Here is an 18,592-nt window from a genome sequence, read left to right as displayed (position 1 = left end):
TTCCCGCTGTGTAATTAGACTGAATCCCAACCATCTCTAATAGTTGGGTTTAAAAGCTTCCTGGAAACTTTCTTCCATACCGGTGCTCAGTGCGTAGTCTATTCAGGTGTTTGCTTTCAGGAAAACATATTAATCAAATATCAGTGAGGGAAGTACGGCTTTCAAACACAGGTTTTAGCTGAAGCTTACGCAATCCTGGGCTAAAATGCACAGATACATAAGAGATAGAATTTCTCTACCGTTTTTATTTCAGCGTGCTTGCTGAGTGCCATCTAGTGTTTGCTTTCTAATTCAAAATAGCGAAATAGGGCGTTTACACCACTGTTTTTTCCTGTAATTGCACAAAAAGCATGGTTTATAGTCATATTTTTATTTGAAACTTGTGGAAGGTAGAGGGGATGCTGTTTTCCTGAGACTCAGAAACAAAAATCAACAAAGGTTTCAAAAATGTTCTACTCCTGTAGTGTTTCATAAAGTCTCTTGAATCCAACTGCTGAATTTTATCTCTGTTTTCATTTCCAGATCATGTATGGAACACTAGTTTCCATTATAGTGCTACGATCTGTTTATATAGTATTATGGTAAGTAACCACTTACTTCAGCATCGTAAGATTTATATTTCACATTTGCATCTTTTTTTGGTGGGCTTAACATGAAAAATTGGCAATGGCAAAATGTCTTTTGTTAGGTACATAATTCCAACTCATGTGCTCTGCTAGATTGGAAGGGAACGGCTTGTCTTCTTGTGTCTTTTTAAGTCACTGGGATAACTGGAAACTGGAAAAATGGGCTGATTCCAGTGGGATGAAGTTCAACAAGGCCAAGTGCCGGGTCCTGCACTTTGGCCACAACAACCCCCTGCAGCGCTCCAGGCTGGGCACAGAGTGGCTGGAGAGCAGCCAGGCAGAAAGGGACCTGGGGGACTAATGGACAGGAAGCTCAACATGAGCCATCAGTGTGCCCAGGTGGCCAAGAAGGCCAGTGGTATCCTGCCCTGTATCCAAACTAGCGTGGTCAGCAGGACAAGGGCAGTGATCCTTCCCCTGTACTCTGCATTGGTGAGGCCACACCTGGAGTATTGTGTTCAGTTCTGGGCCCCTCAGTTCAGGAAAGAGATTGAAGTGCTGGAGCGGGTCCAGAGAAGAGCAACAAGACTGGGGAAGGGACTTGAACACAAGCCCTATGGGGAGAGGCTGAGGGAGCTGGGCTTGTTTAGTCTGGAGAAGAGGAGGCTTAGAGGTGAGCTCAGCACTCTCTAGAACTACCTGAAGGGCAGTTCTAGCCAGGTGGGGATTGGTCTCTTCTCCCAGGCATCAGCAATAGGACAAGGGGGCATGGGCTTCAAGTCTGCCAGGGGAAATTGAGGGTGGAGATTAGAAAGCAATTCTGTGCAGAGAGAGTGGTCAGGCATTGGAATGGCTGCCCAGGGAGGTGCTGGACTCACCGGCCCTGGAGGTTTTTAAGCTGAGATTGGACATGGCACTTAGTGCCATGATCTAGTCAATGGACTGGAGTTGGACCAAGGGTTGGACTGGATGATCTCTGAGGGCTTTTCCAACCCACTCCATGCTGTGATTCTATAACATTAAACAAAAGTGGGATCTTTCTGCTTATGATCAGTGTTTACTGCTGATAACTTCAGTTTTTAGCCTGGAATTTCAAGTGGAATAGAGTTTCTGTCTTCATATTGCTGGGTAACATGGGAGTTTTATTACCAGTGTAAAAAAAAAATCTAGTGATGAAACTTGGAGAAAGGTGAGAGTAAGACTGCAGAGTTGAACCATCAGTTAATGTTTTCCTTTTCCCTACTTAAGTATCTAAAAATCAAATATAAAAGATAACACAGAAGGTTAAATGATAGTTTTCATTGCAGTTTTGACTGGGTAAAGTTAGGTATATGTTATGGAAATTTGAACTGTTTATGACAAACAAAAGGGTATTTAAAATGTTAGGAAACATTGGGACGCATGAGAATCAGCAGAGCACAGAGTTGGTGGGTCAAAGTGAAGAAAGATTGAGTCAGCATTGTAATAAACCGATACCTTTAGCTCTCCATTAGTTGCCCTCTCCCATCTCTGCTCTGTGAATAGATGGTGTTCTCAGGTATTTGGGGATTGACCCTGAAAATTTCTGATTTTTCTCTACTGTCTTCTTTGTAAATGCTCTTTTTGTTAAACTTTGTTTCAAGTTATACACATATCTGTCTAGGAATACAAGGAAGAATTTAACAAAGGTGTGAATTTAAAGTAGATTCACGGAATCACCTTCTAATTGCAATTTGAGTTAATTTGGATTGATTTTTCCCAAGAAATCCCCACAGACCAAGTGTAAATGTTGACAGACTTTTTTAAGCAAGAAGACTCACAGAATCACACAGAATCACAGAACGTTAGGGATTGGAAGGGACCTTGAAAGCTCATCCAGTGCAATCCCCCCATGGAGCAGGAACACCCAGATGAGGTTACACAGGAAGGTGTCCAGGCGGGTTGGAATGTCTGCAGAGAAGGAGACTCCACAACCTCCCTGGGCAGCCTGGGCCAGGCTCTGTCACCTTCACTGAGAAGAAGTTTCTTCTCAAATTTAAGTGGAACCTTATGTGATCCAGTTTGAACCCATTACTCCTTGTCCTATCATTGGTTGTCACTGAGAAGAGCCTGGCTCCATCCTCCTGACACTCACCATTTATATATCTGTAAACATTAATGAGGTCACCCCTCAGTCTCCTCTTCTCCAAGCTCCAGAGCCCCAGCTCCCTCAGCCTTTCCTCACACGGGAGATGCTCCACTCCCTTAATCATCTTTATTGCCCTGCACTGGACTCTCTCCAGCAGTTCCCTGTCCTGATGGAACTGAGGGGCCACAACTGGACACAATATTGCAGATGTGGTCTCCCCAGGGCAGAGTAGAGGGGCAGGAGAACCTCTCTGACCTACTGACCACCCCCCTTCTAATACACCCCAGGTACCATTGGCTTCCTGGCCACAAGGGCCCAGTGCTGGCTCATGGTCATCCTGCTGTCCCCAGGACCCCCAGGTCCCTTTCCCCTACACTGCTCTCTAATAGGTTGTTCCCCAACTTACACTGGAACCTGGGGTTGTTCCTGCCCAGATCCAAGACACTACACTTGCCCTTGTTCTATTTCATTAAATTTCTCCCCGCCCAACTCTCCAGCCTGTCCAGGTCTCTGGATGGCAGCACAGCCTCTGGTGTGTCAGCCACTCCTCCCAGCTTGGTGTCACCAGCTAACTTGCTGATAGTACACTCTAAGCACTTAAAACTGATAGCATGTTGCTTGCTGCTTTAGAAACAATCATTAGTTTAAAGGTATTTTTCAAACCCATGAAGATGGAAATTTTAATCCTAACCTAGAGATCTTAAGTGATATTCCCTTAATTTACTTCCAAGCAAAATTACGTTGAATCAAGTTCAGGTCATTTTAATTTTGTTCTTATGCAAGGATTTAGCACAGATCTAGTCACTTAGATTAAATTTCTTTCTGTGTAGACAAACCCATGGTCCTACAGTCATTCCAGTTGTGCACATTGCACACACTTGTGCATTCTTATTATTTCTGAAACATTTTGTTGTCTTCTGTCAACAACTGTCGATAACACCACCATCCTCCCTCCCAGGGTATCATTTATTACTTTCTTATAGCAAAGCTTCTGAAGTTTCACCTACATTTTGTCTTTGATATTAAGGGTTTGGAGTGTGTTTTCTTATTTAGCTGGATCACTTCATTGCAACAAGACTTGCTTCCCCCTTTGATCGTACTATGCAAACTGGTTAGAAAGTTGGGATGGGGAGAGAACTACGTTTAAACTACTTCTAAATTTTAACTAAACTACTACTAATTTTAAATTAGTTCTGCTAGAGAAGCTGTGCCAGCCAGAAGATACCCTTTCCTTTCTTTCATTTATTTCTTCTGTGTCACTAAAACATATTCCTGTTTTTCCATTGGTAGTATTAGCACTTGTCCAAGCCTCTTCCAGCTTATATATAGACATTGATTTCTGCTTAATTTGTTTCTTCTTTAATCATAGAATCATAGTATCATTTTGGTTGGAAGAGACCTTTAAGGTCATTGACTCCAACCATTAAACCAACCTCTCATGTCCCTGAGAACCTCATCTACACATCTGTCCAACCCCTCCAGGGATGGTGACTCCAGCACTGCCCTGGGCAGCCTGTTCCAATGCCCGACAGCCCATTGGGGAAGAAATTATTCCCCAGATCCAACCTCAACCTCCCCTGGCACAACTTGAGGCCGTTTCCTCTGCTCCTGGCGCTTGTTCCTGGGGAGCAGAGCCCGACCCCCCCTGGCTCCAAGCTCCTTCCAGGCAGTTCAGAGATCAGAAGGTCTCCCCTCAGCTCCTGTTCTCCAGCTGAACCCCCCAGGTCCCTCAGCCGCTCCCATCACACTTGTGCTCCAGCCCCTTCCCCAGCTCCGTTCCCTTCTCTCAACTCGCTCCAGCACCTCAAGGCCTTTCTTGTGGTGAGGGGCCCAAAACTGCCCCCAGGATTCGAGGTTTGGCCTCCCCAGGTCCCAGCACAGGGACGGTCACTGCCCTGGGCCTGCTGGACACACTTCCTATCACTCATATATCTTAGTGTGGGCTTGAAGTTGCTCTGAGCTTGGAGTAAAAATCTCAAAGAACAGCATGTTATTCTTTCCAGGCTGCTGCCTCCTCCTGTCCTCATCATTTATTGTTGTTGCCGTCTGTTTCCCCCCACACTTTTCATCTATTTCTTGGGTCTGCTTCCTCCCCGACATTACAACTTGGCAAACGTTGTTTTCTGTTCACAAAGCACGTTCCCAGTTCAGAAGAGATGCCAACCTCTCTCTCATTCCTTCACAAAACAACACTATTTATTCCCCGAACAATTCTGGTTATAATTACCTAATTACCAGCGTGTATAACATACCATTTAGTGCTCTTTCATGTCCTGGGCTTGCTTATATCTCTAGAGCACTGAGTTGGGAATATTACAGTGTAGCCTCTGCCATGTACTGCATGATGCTCCATGCATTTATTAGACTAAGCAAATAACAATTCTGCTAGTTTATGTTGGCAGTACATGTTGTGGACCTGTGCAGCTTGTATCTTATTAGTTTACCCTGTTGAAGAGGCTCTACCTGTTGTGTTTTGCACATTTTGGTTGCCAACGCTCACAGCTCTGAAACACGCACCGTGTATATAACCTAATGGAGAAAAAGCAGCTCAGGAATGTGTTTTAACACAGAATCTAAACTGTGCATTCATAATGCTTAAAAATAACTTGAAATATTTCATGGGGGCTTTTTAGGGTTGGAATTGGGTTTGCTTTTGGATTTGTCTTATTAGTGGGAAAGGAACAGATGTTACCAACTTCCACGTAGGTAGTTTACAATGCTCCCACCTGATTGCAGATATTAAGGGTAAATTTATTAACAATGCCTTTTATTGCATCTCATTTCTTCAATGTGTTGCCCATATTCTAAAGAGGAAAATTAAAGCGACATTTTTCCATCCCGCTCAACGATATAACACAACAAGAAATGATTGTTTCCTACAACCATTCATTTGGTTAGTTGTTCGTCACGGCGGTCTGCGTTCACAAAACACTACGAGTCGTTTCGAAAGACCTTATTTAAACAATTCCCCTAGTATAGGGTTATCGTGTGTAATATTGGAAGAGAGCTGCCTATTTTGGCAGAATCCTAATTTGTAACGTGAATGTTTTTTAACTGAAAAATTATACATGGGACAGAAGAGTTAGTACCTTTTTAGCCAACTTCAGTTTTCCCACTTTTTGCGTTAGGAGAGAGCAGTATTTAGGGGAACAATTAGAAATATAGGGTGAAACATTAACAAGACCAGTCTCGGTGTGAATTCAGGAGAGAGGAAAGGAGGTAAAATACAATACTTAAATAGATGAGATTTGAAGTCGATGTTTTTCTTTTTGGGAACAAAATAATAAAGCAGTTTATTTGGATGTAATAGTAATTATGTATGATACAGAAAAGCTGCCTTTGAAGAATCTTGGACTAAACTTTGCATTGTTTCTCCCCCTGTCTTTCTAGGGTATACCCATGGCTTAGAGGTCTAGGCTATACATCTTTAACTGTATTTTTAATGGGATTTTTTCTCTGGAATGTGGACAACATTTTCTGTGATAAATTAAGGTGAGTTATTTCACTTAGTCCGGGTAGCTCTTTAATAGCTTTTTGGCATAAAGCTTTGTTTTTTCTGTGGTGTATATTCAAGCCTATCTCATGGTATGTGTGGCATGCTGCCTACAAAACATTTACAAGTGTTTTATCTCGTTTGCTCATTACTAAGTTCAGCACTCAGCAGCCTTTTAATGTTTTTTTTTAATCCATGAATAGTTTTATTTTTAAAAATAATTGATATTTCTCTTTATCTTCCATTTAAATTGAGAGAAAGTAATGTCACTGAAGTAATTTTGAGCATCCGTGGCTTAGCAAAGCATGCTATTCACAGTTGACTTCATCTGAATGAGTTTTTATCCTGCTTTTTTCATTTCTGCTCTTGCCATTTCCCAGGAAAATATCAAAAATATCAAAAGCAGTAGCTCTGCAGGTTAAAGAAATATCTCTTGCAATATATCTGTCCCCAATAAAAAACAGCTGTTAGAGTGTCTCAAGAAGAACAGTAACCCTGTGAGCCAATACACCGTGGTGGTTGTTGTTATTAACCTGGAGTCTTTGGGCTTAGCACTTGTAGGGGAGGCCAGAAGAGACTTCATCTCTGTTAGTGTCAAATGGGGTTAAAAAAAAGGCCTCCAGATGAAGCTTGTAGGAAACCATCATCTCACTATATGGGTAGATATCCTGTCCATGCAAGAAAGAACAGCAATCCAAGAGGTCGTTGTCATAGAATCACAGAATAGTTTGGATTGGAAGGGACCTTCAAAGCTCATCCAGTGCCACCCCTGCCATGAGCAGGGACATCTTCACCAGATCAGGTTGCTCAGAGCCCCGTCCAGCCTGGCCTGGGATGTCTCCAGGGATGGTTCATCCACCACCTCTCTGGGCAACCTGGGACAGTGTTTCACCACAATTATAAAAAAAGTCTTCTTTGTGTCTGGCCTGAATCTCCTCTCCTTTAGTTTAAAACCATCACCCCTTTCCCTGCTCAAAAGTCTGTCCCCATCTTTCTCCTCAGCCTCTTTCAAGCACTGAAAGGCCACACTAAGTTCTCTGTGGAGCTTCTCTTCTCCAGCTGAACACCCCAACTCTCTCAGCCTGTCCTCCCAGCAGAGCTGTTCCAGCCTCGCATCATTTCTGTGGCTCCTCTGGCCCCTCTCCAGCAGGTCCACGTTCTCTTAACGCATGTTCCTCTGGAACTGGACAGCTGCACCTTTCTTTCACTTAATTGTGCTACTTGTGTTCCACCACAAGCTGGAGGAGATGGAAGGGTTGATGCCGGCGTCCATAAAATCTGTTCTTGACTGTCTAATACGCTGTTAGGCTGCTGTGCTGCACAGAATTGTCCTAGCAGGCTGCTTTGTGAGGGCCAGATCATAGCGTGCTGTCACAAATCCAGTGTGTTCCATCTCTCCCTTTTGGCTCTGTCATCCCTGCACTAGGTCAGGCCAATTAAAACTTAACTGAGAGTTTTCTTGAAGCTTTTTTAAAAGTACAGGTGAAATCAATACAATACCTAGTGCCATGGAAACAGATGGCATAGCAAAGTTATTTGCCAACACGAGTGGGTGGGTGTACTGTGACTTTGCAAATATTGGCACCAGGATTGATTTTGCAGCTGCATCACATCACTGGTGAGATCATAACCCCCAACTCACTGAGCCTGCGGGTCCGTGGGGCTTTTGAACTTGTTCCTGAGCTCAAAAATTACACCAGCTGCTGAAGTACTTTTTTCCATCTTCATTTTGCAGAGGGAAAAATAAGTTAGCGTATTTCCTGTAATATTTGTTTGGTTATGGCGCTGGAAGAAAATAAATACACTTGTTTACTAGCTTCAATCAGATGTCTGCAGAGACTTGAATTTTTCCAGGCAATATTGTAAATCGAATGTTTGGAGAAAATATATTCCAGTTCCTTATAATTTTTTATTCTCTAAAGATGAAACTTGTGAATCATCCACTTACCTGCTGTTTTGGCATTACTGTTCAAAACTGTATTTTGGCACTTTGGAACTGTATTCCATGGAACTGTATTCTATGCACTTTGGAATTTGAGCTTTGAGATTTCCTGTCATCCAAAATCTCAGGGGCTGTGCCGGGGTGACAGTCTGTGTGTTCCACCCTGTCACTCCTGGGCTGACTGAATTGAAGCTCTTTGTTCGTATTGGTGACTGAGCAGCTCTGGAAACGAAGCGGTAGCTCAGGGATTAGCGTTTAGTCCAGGACACTGAACCCTACAACATCAAGCAGTAAATAAGTATTACAGAAGCTGAAGCTTTTTCTTCCTTAACACCTGCGATCGTTTTTCCCTATTTTGTTTTGACTGAATGTGAAATGAAAGTCGAAAGAGAAGACGGGCAGATGCAAATATTTGTTCTGCCATCAACTGAAGTAGGTGTTACCTGCAGAAGCCCATTGAGCAGGAGAAATTAGGGAAATGTAGTTCCTTCCATTTCAGTCCCTATCTCCAGCCCTTACCCTCACACCCCATAACTGTGTGAAATACAAAGCATGTTGGTGGAGTATTTCAGACCCTCCACTTTCATCAGTTCCTCACTAAACACACATTTTGTCCCGGCTTTAGAGTACAACAGTGAAAGGCAAGCTAAGCTTCTATGGAGCGGGAGAATATGTTGTGCGATTGCCAAATACGAAGTGGATGGATCCCATTTCCTCTTGTAGACCTTAAACTCAGGACAGTAGTTCAGAGCTTTGGGGAGCAGAATAGAATCATAGAATTGTTTTGGTTGGAAAAGACCCTTAAGATCATCAAGTCCAACCATTAACCCAACACTGCCACCAGGTCCACCTCTAAACCTTGTCCTTAAGAACCTCATCTACACATCTTTTAAACCCCTCCAGGGATGGTGACTCCAGCACTGCCCTGGGCAGCCTGTTCCAATGCCCCACAGCCCTTTGGGGAAGAAATTATTCCCCAGATCCAACCTCAACCTCCCCTGGTGCAACTTGAGGCTGTTTCCTCTGGTCCTGGCCCTTGTTCCTGGGAAGCAGAGCCTGACCCCCCTGGCTCCAAGCTCCTTTCAGGCAGTTCAGATATCAGAAGGTCTCCCCTCAGCTCCTGTTCTCCAGCTGAACCCCCCAGGTCCCTCAGCCGCTCCCATCACACTTGTGCTCCAGCCCCTTCCCCAGCTCTGTTGCCGTTCTTTGACTGTGGGATGCCATAAATATATTTCCTGAACTTTGAGTCCAGAAGTAACTGATCATTCATTGTATGAAGAAGTGTGTGCTTGCTTTATATACATACATATATATATATATATATATATATAAAAGAAAGCCAGTTTGCTATTATAATAACTTTCTGTAGTGTGTAATGTCTAAGTGCTGTTCCCCGCTGAAAGCCTGACAACGTGCAGTCTCACTCGTGAAGCACATCCCTGAGATACGGAAACAATAACGCGTGATCTGACAATCAAGCAATGGGATTTGAGATTGCTTAGCTTGAAAAAAAACCCCAAAATTACATGAAATCTCTTTCTTGCAGAGCACTACGAGAGAGGATGCCTCCAGTTGTGGGAGCTGTGACACAATTTCATGCCTGGTGGCATATTCTCACAGGCCTGGGCTCTTACCTTCACATCCTGCTAAGGTAGGAAATGTTTTATAAATTGAATGTTCAGTCTTAAGAGTTTTCCAGGTTCATTCACATTTACTTCAAAATGTTGTATTGGCCAAAAGAGTAGGAAAATGACTTCTTAATAAACTGGTGAGAGTTTTTCCTTCCTCTTTGCAACTGGTCTAAAAACTCTTTAAACGTAATTTATATTCTTCAAAATGTAATAATTAATCTTTAAATAGTCATGTCTTTTCAGGAAAATATTTATTTGTTTCAAAATATAAGCTACGAATACCTTTCTGTTCTTGAGCAGCAATCCTGAAGTACTTAAAGATGTTCAAGTTTAGAAGCGTAACTAACCTTTTTTTTGCAGGGCATTAGTTTTAGGAGGAGACTTAAACCAGAGCCTAAATTAGAAAGTGGATTTTCCTCTCTTGTTTTTGCTCTATACCACCATCTAGTGGAACCAGGAACAAAAACAGAATTTACGCTGGAATCTGAAGAATTTCTGTAGATTTGTTCATTCTATAATGAAATAATATTTTACCGCTTAACCGTAACTAAGTAAATGTCTGTTTAACAGATACATTCTGTGCAGTTAAGGAAATTTGATTTCTTATGTTTTTCTATGTCTAATGTGGTATTCTCCTTTTTTCTTTTTATCAGATGTTAAACTAGCTAGATGCAAGAAAAATATGTGTACTTCCAGTAGCTGATCTGATAGCTTTTTTACATGTATATATCACAGAATCCCAGAATGTCAGGGATTGGAAGGGACCTGGAAAGCTCATCCAGTGCAATCCCCCCATGGAGCAGGAACACCCAGATGAGGTTACACAGGAAGGTGTCCAGGCGGGTTGGAATGTCTGCAGAGAACGAGACTCCACAACCTCCCTGGGCAGCCTGGGCCAGGCTCTGGCACCCTCATTGAGAAGAAGTTTCTTCTTAAATTTAAGTGGAACCCTTTGTGTTCCAGTTTGTACCCGTTACCCCTTGTCCTTTCATTGGTTGTCACCGAGAAGAGCCTGGCTCCATCCTCCTGACACCCACCCTTTATATATTTGTAACCATTAATAAGGTCACCCCTCAGCCTCCTCTTCTCCAAGCTCCAGAGCCCCAGCTCCCTCAGCCTTTCCTCACACGGGAGATGCTCCACTCCCTTCAGCATCTTTGTTGCCCTGCGCTGGACTCTTTCCAGCAGTTTCCTGTCCTTCTTGAACTAATCTAGATCTATATGTACCTGTGTATATATAAAATATGTCACAGTATGTGCAAAACAGCTGCTCCGTTTTGGCTGGCAGGTTATCTGTGGCCCTAAAACAGCTTGAGATAATATTTTAAAGCAAATTCCTTACAGAAAGCAAGCAGTTTGGACAGCATAGGCGAGGCTTTTCCAGCGTGCTGCACAGAGGAAATAATTGGAATTTGCATCCTCTAGCCCTTAGGGAATGTACAGATGCCTGATCTGTTTGTCTGACCCCAGTGAGCTACGTACTTTCCTTGGCATTTTCTCAGCCACACAAGAGGCATCACCTATGACACCTTGGGCAGATACCTGCTTAAAACAGCAAGGTCATGCACAGGAAAAGATCTACTGAGAGGAAAGGGTGTATAAGGCCAACAATGAGATATAGAATCAAGCTATGCTGTTCCACCCCACCCCCTTCCTTAACATCTGTTATATTTTGTGGTACACTGATTTAATTTCATCCTTCCAAAATGTCAAGCTCTAGTCTCCATTTAGTCTTTTCCATACTGGAGAGGAAATTTACTTCTCTGAGTTTCTCTCTTTCGCCCCACATAGGTAATAGGGTAGATGAGTTGCTAATCATAGTCTAGCACAGAAGGATTTACTGTAGTCCCCTATTTTGTGTAAATATAGGCAGAATTGGTAGCTCTGCAATTATTTCCGGGTTAGAAAATAAAACCAGGGTTAGTAAAACATTATTATTTTATATGTTGTCTTACACATGAAATTTTAAGTGTGCTTTTCTCTTTTTCTTCAGTTTATACACAAGGACACTTTTCCTGAAACACAGGCCAAAAGTGAAGGTAAGCAAGCAATATTTTATGTCCTTTAATGCATTGCAGCATTCTGATACCTTGATCATTGAACTTGGCGTCGGGGCTCACTGATTACACCCAATATCTATTAATATCCCAAGAAATGCAGTTGCAGTTATTGTTAGCAGCGTTTGGTTTCTGTTCCAAGAGACACGATATTCTAAGAAATCTTTCCCCTCTTGCCATTTTTCTCTTTAACAGTTTGTTTTTGGAATATGGCCCGTTCTCATTGTGGAGCCGCCCAAGAAGCTTTGACCAAGACCTGGGCACTTACATGCGATCACCCAGCCCGGCTGTATAAAGCGATTCAACAACTTATTCTGGCTGAAGTGTCAAAATTATGGATCAATTCAAGTACCGTTGCTATCAAAGGACTTCTCTGTCTTCCTGGGCCATCCGGCGAGAACAGAGCGAAGAGTTGGCACACTAGGGAAATAATGTTTAGTACAGCTTTATTCTAAGTTGTTAAAAGATTTAAGACACAATATTTTTATGTATATATTGTATAGCTGACGATACTGAGCTAATATTTCGTGCTGGTCACAGAAAACTAACCATTTTTGAAGTGGATTGCATACGTTTTTCATTCGGTTGTTGTTCTCTCTGTGGTTTAAACTAATATTAGTAACTGAATGACAAAAACGGGCCATTGATGGCCAAGCTAAGCATTTGTGTGGCCTATAGTGAACTGAATGCTTAACCTGAACTACTTTAATCTTGCACTTTTATACAATTAATGAAGTATGTAATGATTGATTTGGGGCTTTATCCTATCTTGCTTTTCCACAGCCTCCTTTGCAATTTATATTTTAAGCGAAACGGTTGGGTTCCCTGTGCCATTTAGTTCATTTTGTATCGACCTTCCATTTCCTCTGTAGTCCAGAAGACACTTAAGGTGGTGAAGCATTGTAGGGATTCTAGTTCGTTTGTGGAAACCGAATTCCTAATTTGACCATCGAGAGACTTCAGAGTGACTGTATAAAAACACGAAACACAGGTTTTTATTTTTATAATTATTATTTACATACCTCCCTACTTTCTGCTCCCCATGTCCTATTCATGCTATAGATTGACAAACACCTTAGACGTGTGCTAGTTCAGCTTTGAGTTCATCTCTTTCCCTTATTTTACAAGTCTTAAATATTGGTCTGACTTTCAGAAGCCTCTTCTTGTTCAGAAATATAGAAGAAAGAGTGAGGAACAAGATTGATGTTGAGGATACCCCAAAATATAATTGGCAGCACTTCACTTGCTCTTAATCTACCATGTGGTTACTATGGAATGTTGACCACCTGTTTAAAATCACATTTTGGGGAATAATGAGGTGCACAAACCCTCTGGTTTCTGCAATTTTTATTGACCTAGCTGCTGGAAGTTAATAGGTAAGAATAAAGAAAACATTGAATTAACACAGTTTTTCAAAATATACCTCATATTGGAGGCTGCGGTTTTGACCCTTCAGATGTTGGGGCAGCTGATGGAGTCTGTCTTGGACTTCCCAGCTGCCATGCTATGCAATTTTTATCTGTTTCTGACGCTCTGAGAGATTTATCCTTCTTGCCATGAAGGAAAAAGGGGAAATAAATGCTCAGACTGATTAGAAATCCCATTCTGTATTGATTTAAAACGTGCCCACGGCAGCAAGGCACAGGAGCGTGGCTGTAAAGCTGCCTCGCAGATCACAAAATCCTGGCTTAGTGTTAAGTCTCCTTGCTCCAGCTGTTGCACTGAAATCAACACTGAACTAAAACGGTCTCCTCTTTTTAACGTCTTCTTTTTCCTGTTTCTGCACCTTCCGTATCCATCAGTAGCACTCCTGCTGATGTCAATCTCCAAATAAAATTGTGGCTTTTGTTACGTGACTGATCCTGGGCTCTTGGGATCAAATAGACCCAAACTCAGAGCTAGAAAAAGATGCTTAGCTTTGGGTGAATTCAGTGAGATTTAAGCACGTTCCAATAGCGGCGCATTTCAATCCGTAATCAGCCACTATAAAGATTCTCGAATGAAAATTTAAACGAGATTTATTGTCAGTCAGCTCCAGTTCCGTAGACAAGGTCAGCACATCTGTGTTGGGAAATCTGAGTGATCTTCAGACTGAAAGACATCGGAATAACTAGCATAACGGTAGGAAAATGCTGTCTTGGATTGAGTATCTTTAATTTTTCCAGAAGGTATATTTTTTTTTGTAAAGAGATTTGAGAACCTTTTTAAAAATATATCTTAAAAAGAAGTGCCTGCCTATTCACCTCCAGACTCTCCCAAGCGCGCTGTATCTGATTTTCTTATTAGTAGCATGTTCCACATGTATTTTTGAAGTTAGGGCAGGGATCCCACAATAGGAGCAGTGCAGCAACAAGACCTGTCAACAGTCATTTCTGACATCTGCTAGGTATGGTGTTATTTTTAAGAAAATAAACCTTTATTTTAGTGGCCTTAGTTTTGTTACTGGAGCATCCAGGGGCTCTGTTTGGTTTGTCTGTAATTGCAGGAACCAGAGTGTGCTGCAAACCCACTTTTTCATCAATAAGGCATCTCTACAGTAGTAAATTTTAAAGAAATGTGTTGATTCTCCTACACATTTGTGACTGGGAAGTGTATGTTTATTTTCAGATCTTGTTGAATTAAATTATTAGCATAAAAAAATTGGAAAAGCTCATTTTTATGCTACTATAGCTTTTCATTCACATATCATATGTGACTGATGTTTTTATCTTTAAAATTAGACAAATTGGCTTCTTCCTTCATTTCAAATCACCAAGAACACGCACACTTGTAGCACCCTTCCACCCTTCCAGGTCATGTTAGACCCTGAAGAATGTCATTTAGAAACGTAATTTCTAAGCGTAAATAGTCTAAAGTGATGGGTGCTTTGTTTCCGCTGCCTTACCGATCTTCTGAGTGATACTGAAAACAGCAAGCCAGGTTTAACTGCACGGCGCTGAAATTCAGACTGCCTTTTCTAGTGCCTGGAAAGACATACGTCCTTACTCCTGTAACGTGTTAAATGTATGTTAAAGTGCTTTTCATTTAGATCACTTGTATTTTTTTTTTCTACAAACCTTACAGCAGCATATCCTGAACTTTTCTTGCACTACATCTTGTAAGGTGGGTCATTTTGATCCTGTTTTTTGAGTAGGCTTCAGACAGCAGCTACTTTAAAGGGAATTATGGAAACAGCGGATGTCTTTTAATGACTCCTATAGGATACATCGGACAGATTTAACAGCAGTGAACTCGCTTATTCTTTAACATCTATGAAGAACCAGAAAATCTACCACCTTATGACCACCAGCTTGGCACAGATCAGCAGCAGTTCTGCAGACCGTGAGCTGAAATTGGAAATAAGAGGAAAAACATTCCAAGTTATTCCCCCAGTACAGATCAATCTTATGCTGGGAATCGAGATTTTCTGGATACAGCTCAAGACGTGCATCATCCACAACTGAAGATAAGACGTGATAAACAGAATTCTGCCATCAAGGAGGAATCTCGTCCGTGTTTTGAAGGCAGTGTTGTTGGTTAGCAGTATTACTGATCTCTGGACTTCATTTTAATGCTTTTCCTTCTTTCAGCACAGGGAAGTGCTCCCCACCAGTATTTAGACTGTCCCATAGTCAGAAATGGAATATGCAGTTTATCGCTTGCTGATCTACCTCTGTCATATATCGTACAAAACCTTTGTCCTTAATTAACGTTTGCCTGAAGGTGCAGACGTTAGAGCAGCCTGACGTGTGATGTCCAGCCCCTGAGGTTGGCACCAGTATTGTATCGATCCCTGGATGACCATTCGCTCTCCATTGACATCCCAGTTTGTTCAGCGTCACTTCCAGTTTGTGCCCAGTCTGCTGTTCACCTGCGTGCAGAGGTCTGGCTGCTTTAGAAAGAGATACAAGTAGGACTTTAATTCAGACAGGTCAAGTGAAACCTTTTTGGTGGTTCCATTTGAAGCTAAGATGCGAACAGTACAATTTGTTTTACATGTTTTTGCGAGAGATGTGGCGGAAAACGCTGCTTTGTAATTAGTTTTAATTCTCTTTAACGTTACGCTGTGTTCATCCCCAGGCCTGTCTTTTTTTGCTGAAGGGAAATTGTATTCTTTGAAATGCAGTTGATTCTTTTGGCTGTAGCGCATTTGCTTCTAAAACCTGGTTTTGAACAGCTGAATTAGTTTTTCAGCCAACTCTTCCACATGAAACTCTTAGCAACAGGAAATCCTCCCCGTATCACAAGCGTTTCTCACAGTTGCTACAACCTTGTTTAGTCTGCAGTCAAGAATTTTGGCAATACTGGTTTTTCTAAACCTATTTCCCTCTGTGGATATATTTTTGGCATTTGAGAGCAGGTGGTGAGACAGTTCAGTATAACGCTTCTCAGTTGAAGAGGAGCTGTAATGAAGCAACGCTGCTGTTTTCTTCATTAGACCTCAAAACCCAGGAACACGCCTTCGTTTGGGTGGAATGTGTGCTCCATAATTTTAATCAATGTATTCGGGTAAAACATTTGGTTTAAAGAAAGCCCCATCTGCACTTTATAAGCAGACGGTGGAAGGCTTTAACTGCAATATACTGTTTAACTGTGAGACTTCAGTATGAAGACGGATAAATGACAGAGTCTTAAAAACCCAGGGGAAGCAAGAAGCCAGAAGGAGATTTAGAAATCTTACATGGAAAGAGAATAACAAAAGATTAAGCACAGAATCCCATAATATTACATCAACCACTCTCCCGATAACTGCACTTTAGATACTTACGTTACAGGCGTGAACGTTTTGCTGTTTATACATTTAACTTTCCGTGCTGACTCCGCGCTCTTCGCCATAGAAGCGATGTCGACTCTGCCACATTCGCTTCATTGTGGATGATTCAGCTGTTGCTTTATGAGGATGGAACATGACACAGATTGTTTCGTACATGAATGAATTCTTTCCTTATCCATCTGGAACGTCCAGCTGTGTTGAGAGTCCGTCACGTAACCGCAGCGAATATACTGTATAACTATTGACACTGGGTTTGTGTTTCTCTATTCAGTTTCTCACTCACAACTGCCTACACCTGCCAAGTGCCTGATCTCTCTGTCACGAGTCTTTTCTCAGAGCTGAGGCCGTGCTTTCTCCTGGGGTCCATACGGTTCTTGGTAGGTAGAGGATTAGTTTGTGGGGTTTTTTTGTTCAAAATGCTACTGCAGGACTCATGGAACTCATTTCAGTCGTTCTCCAGAAACATCCAGTAATGCGTCTGCCTCTGCTTGGCTCAGATTTGTGCCTGCAAATCCCACGCCCCTGATGCTATCGCATCTTTTCAGATGGTTAAAGCTGGTTGAGGGATGTTTATTTTGGGGTGTGTAGTTCGAGGACAGGCAGTGTGAGGGCGCAGTGGTCAAGCCAGCACTTTATGCAGAGCCCGGTTACTGGAGCTCCCAGCCTGATGCTTCAAACAGGACTGGGGATATTTGGATCCATATGTACAATTTTGGGGGCAGGGCTGATACCTGAACTTCTTACTTTACTTCAGTACTCTCCTTTTTTACTTGTTGAAAGTCCGTAGATTTGAGTAAGCACATAATAGCATATTTAAGAAGAACCAAGTTCAGAATCCAGCTAATGCAAGACCCTAAAAAAGTGCCTGCCAAATTTTTTTGCACATATTCCACACAAGTTGAATCTTCCTGATGTTTAGAGCAGATTGTTGAGCTTTTAAAAATGCGGGGGTTTTTGATATTTTGATCTTTCGATTATTTGTCCTTTGTCACCAAAACACAAAAATAGCTGTAAGCACAATCTCAGATTCTTCTTTCCCCAAAACCATGGGACAGATATATGTTCCTCCAAAAGCCATGTTGAATAAACATGGGTTTTCATACATTCTCAAATGAAATAATACACTAAAGTGTTTTCTAAATTAAAGCCTTAGTCAGTCGCTGCAGAAGAATTTTGGTTGTGTGTACTATTGCTCCCTGGATTTTGGAAGAGAGGGTTTCAAGCAGCATGAACAGAAGTTATTCCTTAGACTGAACAGGAACTGATTTTTCTCTTGATCTTCCAAATTGATGTTGACTATTTGATGTTGACTATTGAATGCAGCTTAACACACTGATGATGTTTACTGTCTTACCAAATAACATTTGTCCACCTGTAACGGACACGAAATACCCCGTGTGTTACGTGACCAAACCTTCTAATGTTGACACTATTAGTTCTAACGTGTGGGTTTTTTCTGAAATTCAGTCTATTGTTGCAGATTGATAATGACACTGTGACAGATGAATAGCAGTCGACTTGTAAAACACAGCTGCATTGAGCGATGTTTACTGACAATTTTGATACAGCGAATTGATTCTTCATACGGAACCAGCTGGTAACTAACATTAGGCCTATATGTATCAGCATATCTTGTTTTGCAAACCACCGGAGCTTTGAAATATTTAATGTATTTCATTTGTTATTCATGCTGCAGTCAAGCACTAATTTGTGTCTTTATAGTTCAAATTATTAAAGAATTTTGTTTTAAATACAACTTTTCCCAGGTGTTTCATGGCTTTGGGGCTGGCTGGTTAGTCTTGATGCTCTTCAGTAGCTGTGTGATGGTTCGTGTTGGCTGGTGGGTGCACAAGCAGGACAGGATTTGTGTCCTCTTGGCTTTTCTGTCATCTTGGCTTCTTGCCTGCAGCCATCCACCAAACAGAAACATTTTAAAATGAAGTGATTAAAAGTTCTGTAATGAAGTAACTAAGTTATTTAAAATGCAGTTCTTAGGGACATAGTTTGGCAGGGTTAGCAGTTGGACTCGATGAACATAAAGGT

The 18,592-nt window shown here is 41.8% G+C and overlaps 1 protein-coding gene across 1 annotated transcript in view; it reads left to right on the top strand.

Moving 5' to 3' along the window:
• Positions 1 to 18,305, top strand: part of ACER3 (alkaline ceramidase 3) — a 71,244-nt gene extending 52,939 nt beyond the window's left edge. The window contains exons 7-11 of the mRNA XM_082076022.1: positions 523 to 581; positions 6,064 to 6,165; positions 9,655 to 9,759; positions 11,733 to 11,778; positions 11,992 to 18,305. Coding sequence (XP_081932148.1) covers positions 523 to 581; positions 6,064 to 6,165; positions 9,655 to 9,759; positions 11,733 to 11,778; positions 11,992 to 12,045 — 366 coding nt within the window. The 3' untranslated portion in view covers positions 12,046 to 18,305. The remainder of the gene's footprint in view (positions 1 to 522; positions 582 to 6,063; positions 6,166 to 9,654; positions 9,760 to 11,732; positions 11,779 to 11,991) is intronic.
• The last annotated feature ends 287 nt before the right edge of the window (positions 18,306 to 18,592 follow it).

This window comes from Streptopelia decaocto (genome assembly GCF_964273445.1).
Source record: "Streptopelia decaocto genome assembly, chromosome: 1".
Taxonomy (NCBI): domain Eukaryota; kingdom Metazoa; phylum Chordata; class Aves; order Columbiformes; family Columbidae; genus Streptopelia; species Streptopelia decaocto.
This window is presented reverse-complemented; position numbering and strand designations above follow the sequence as displayed.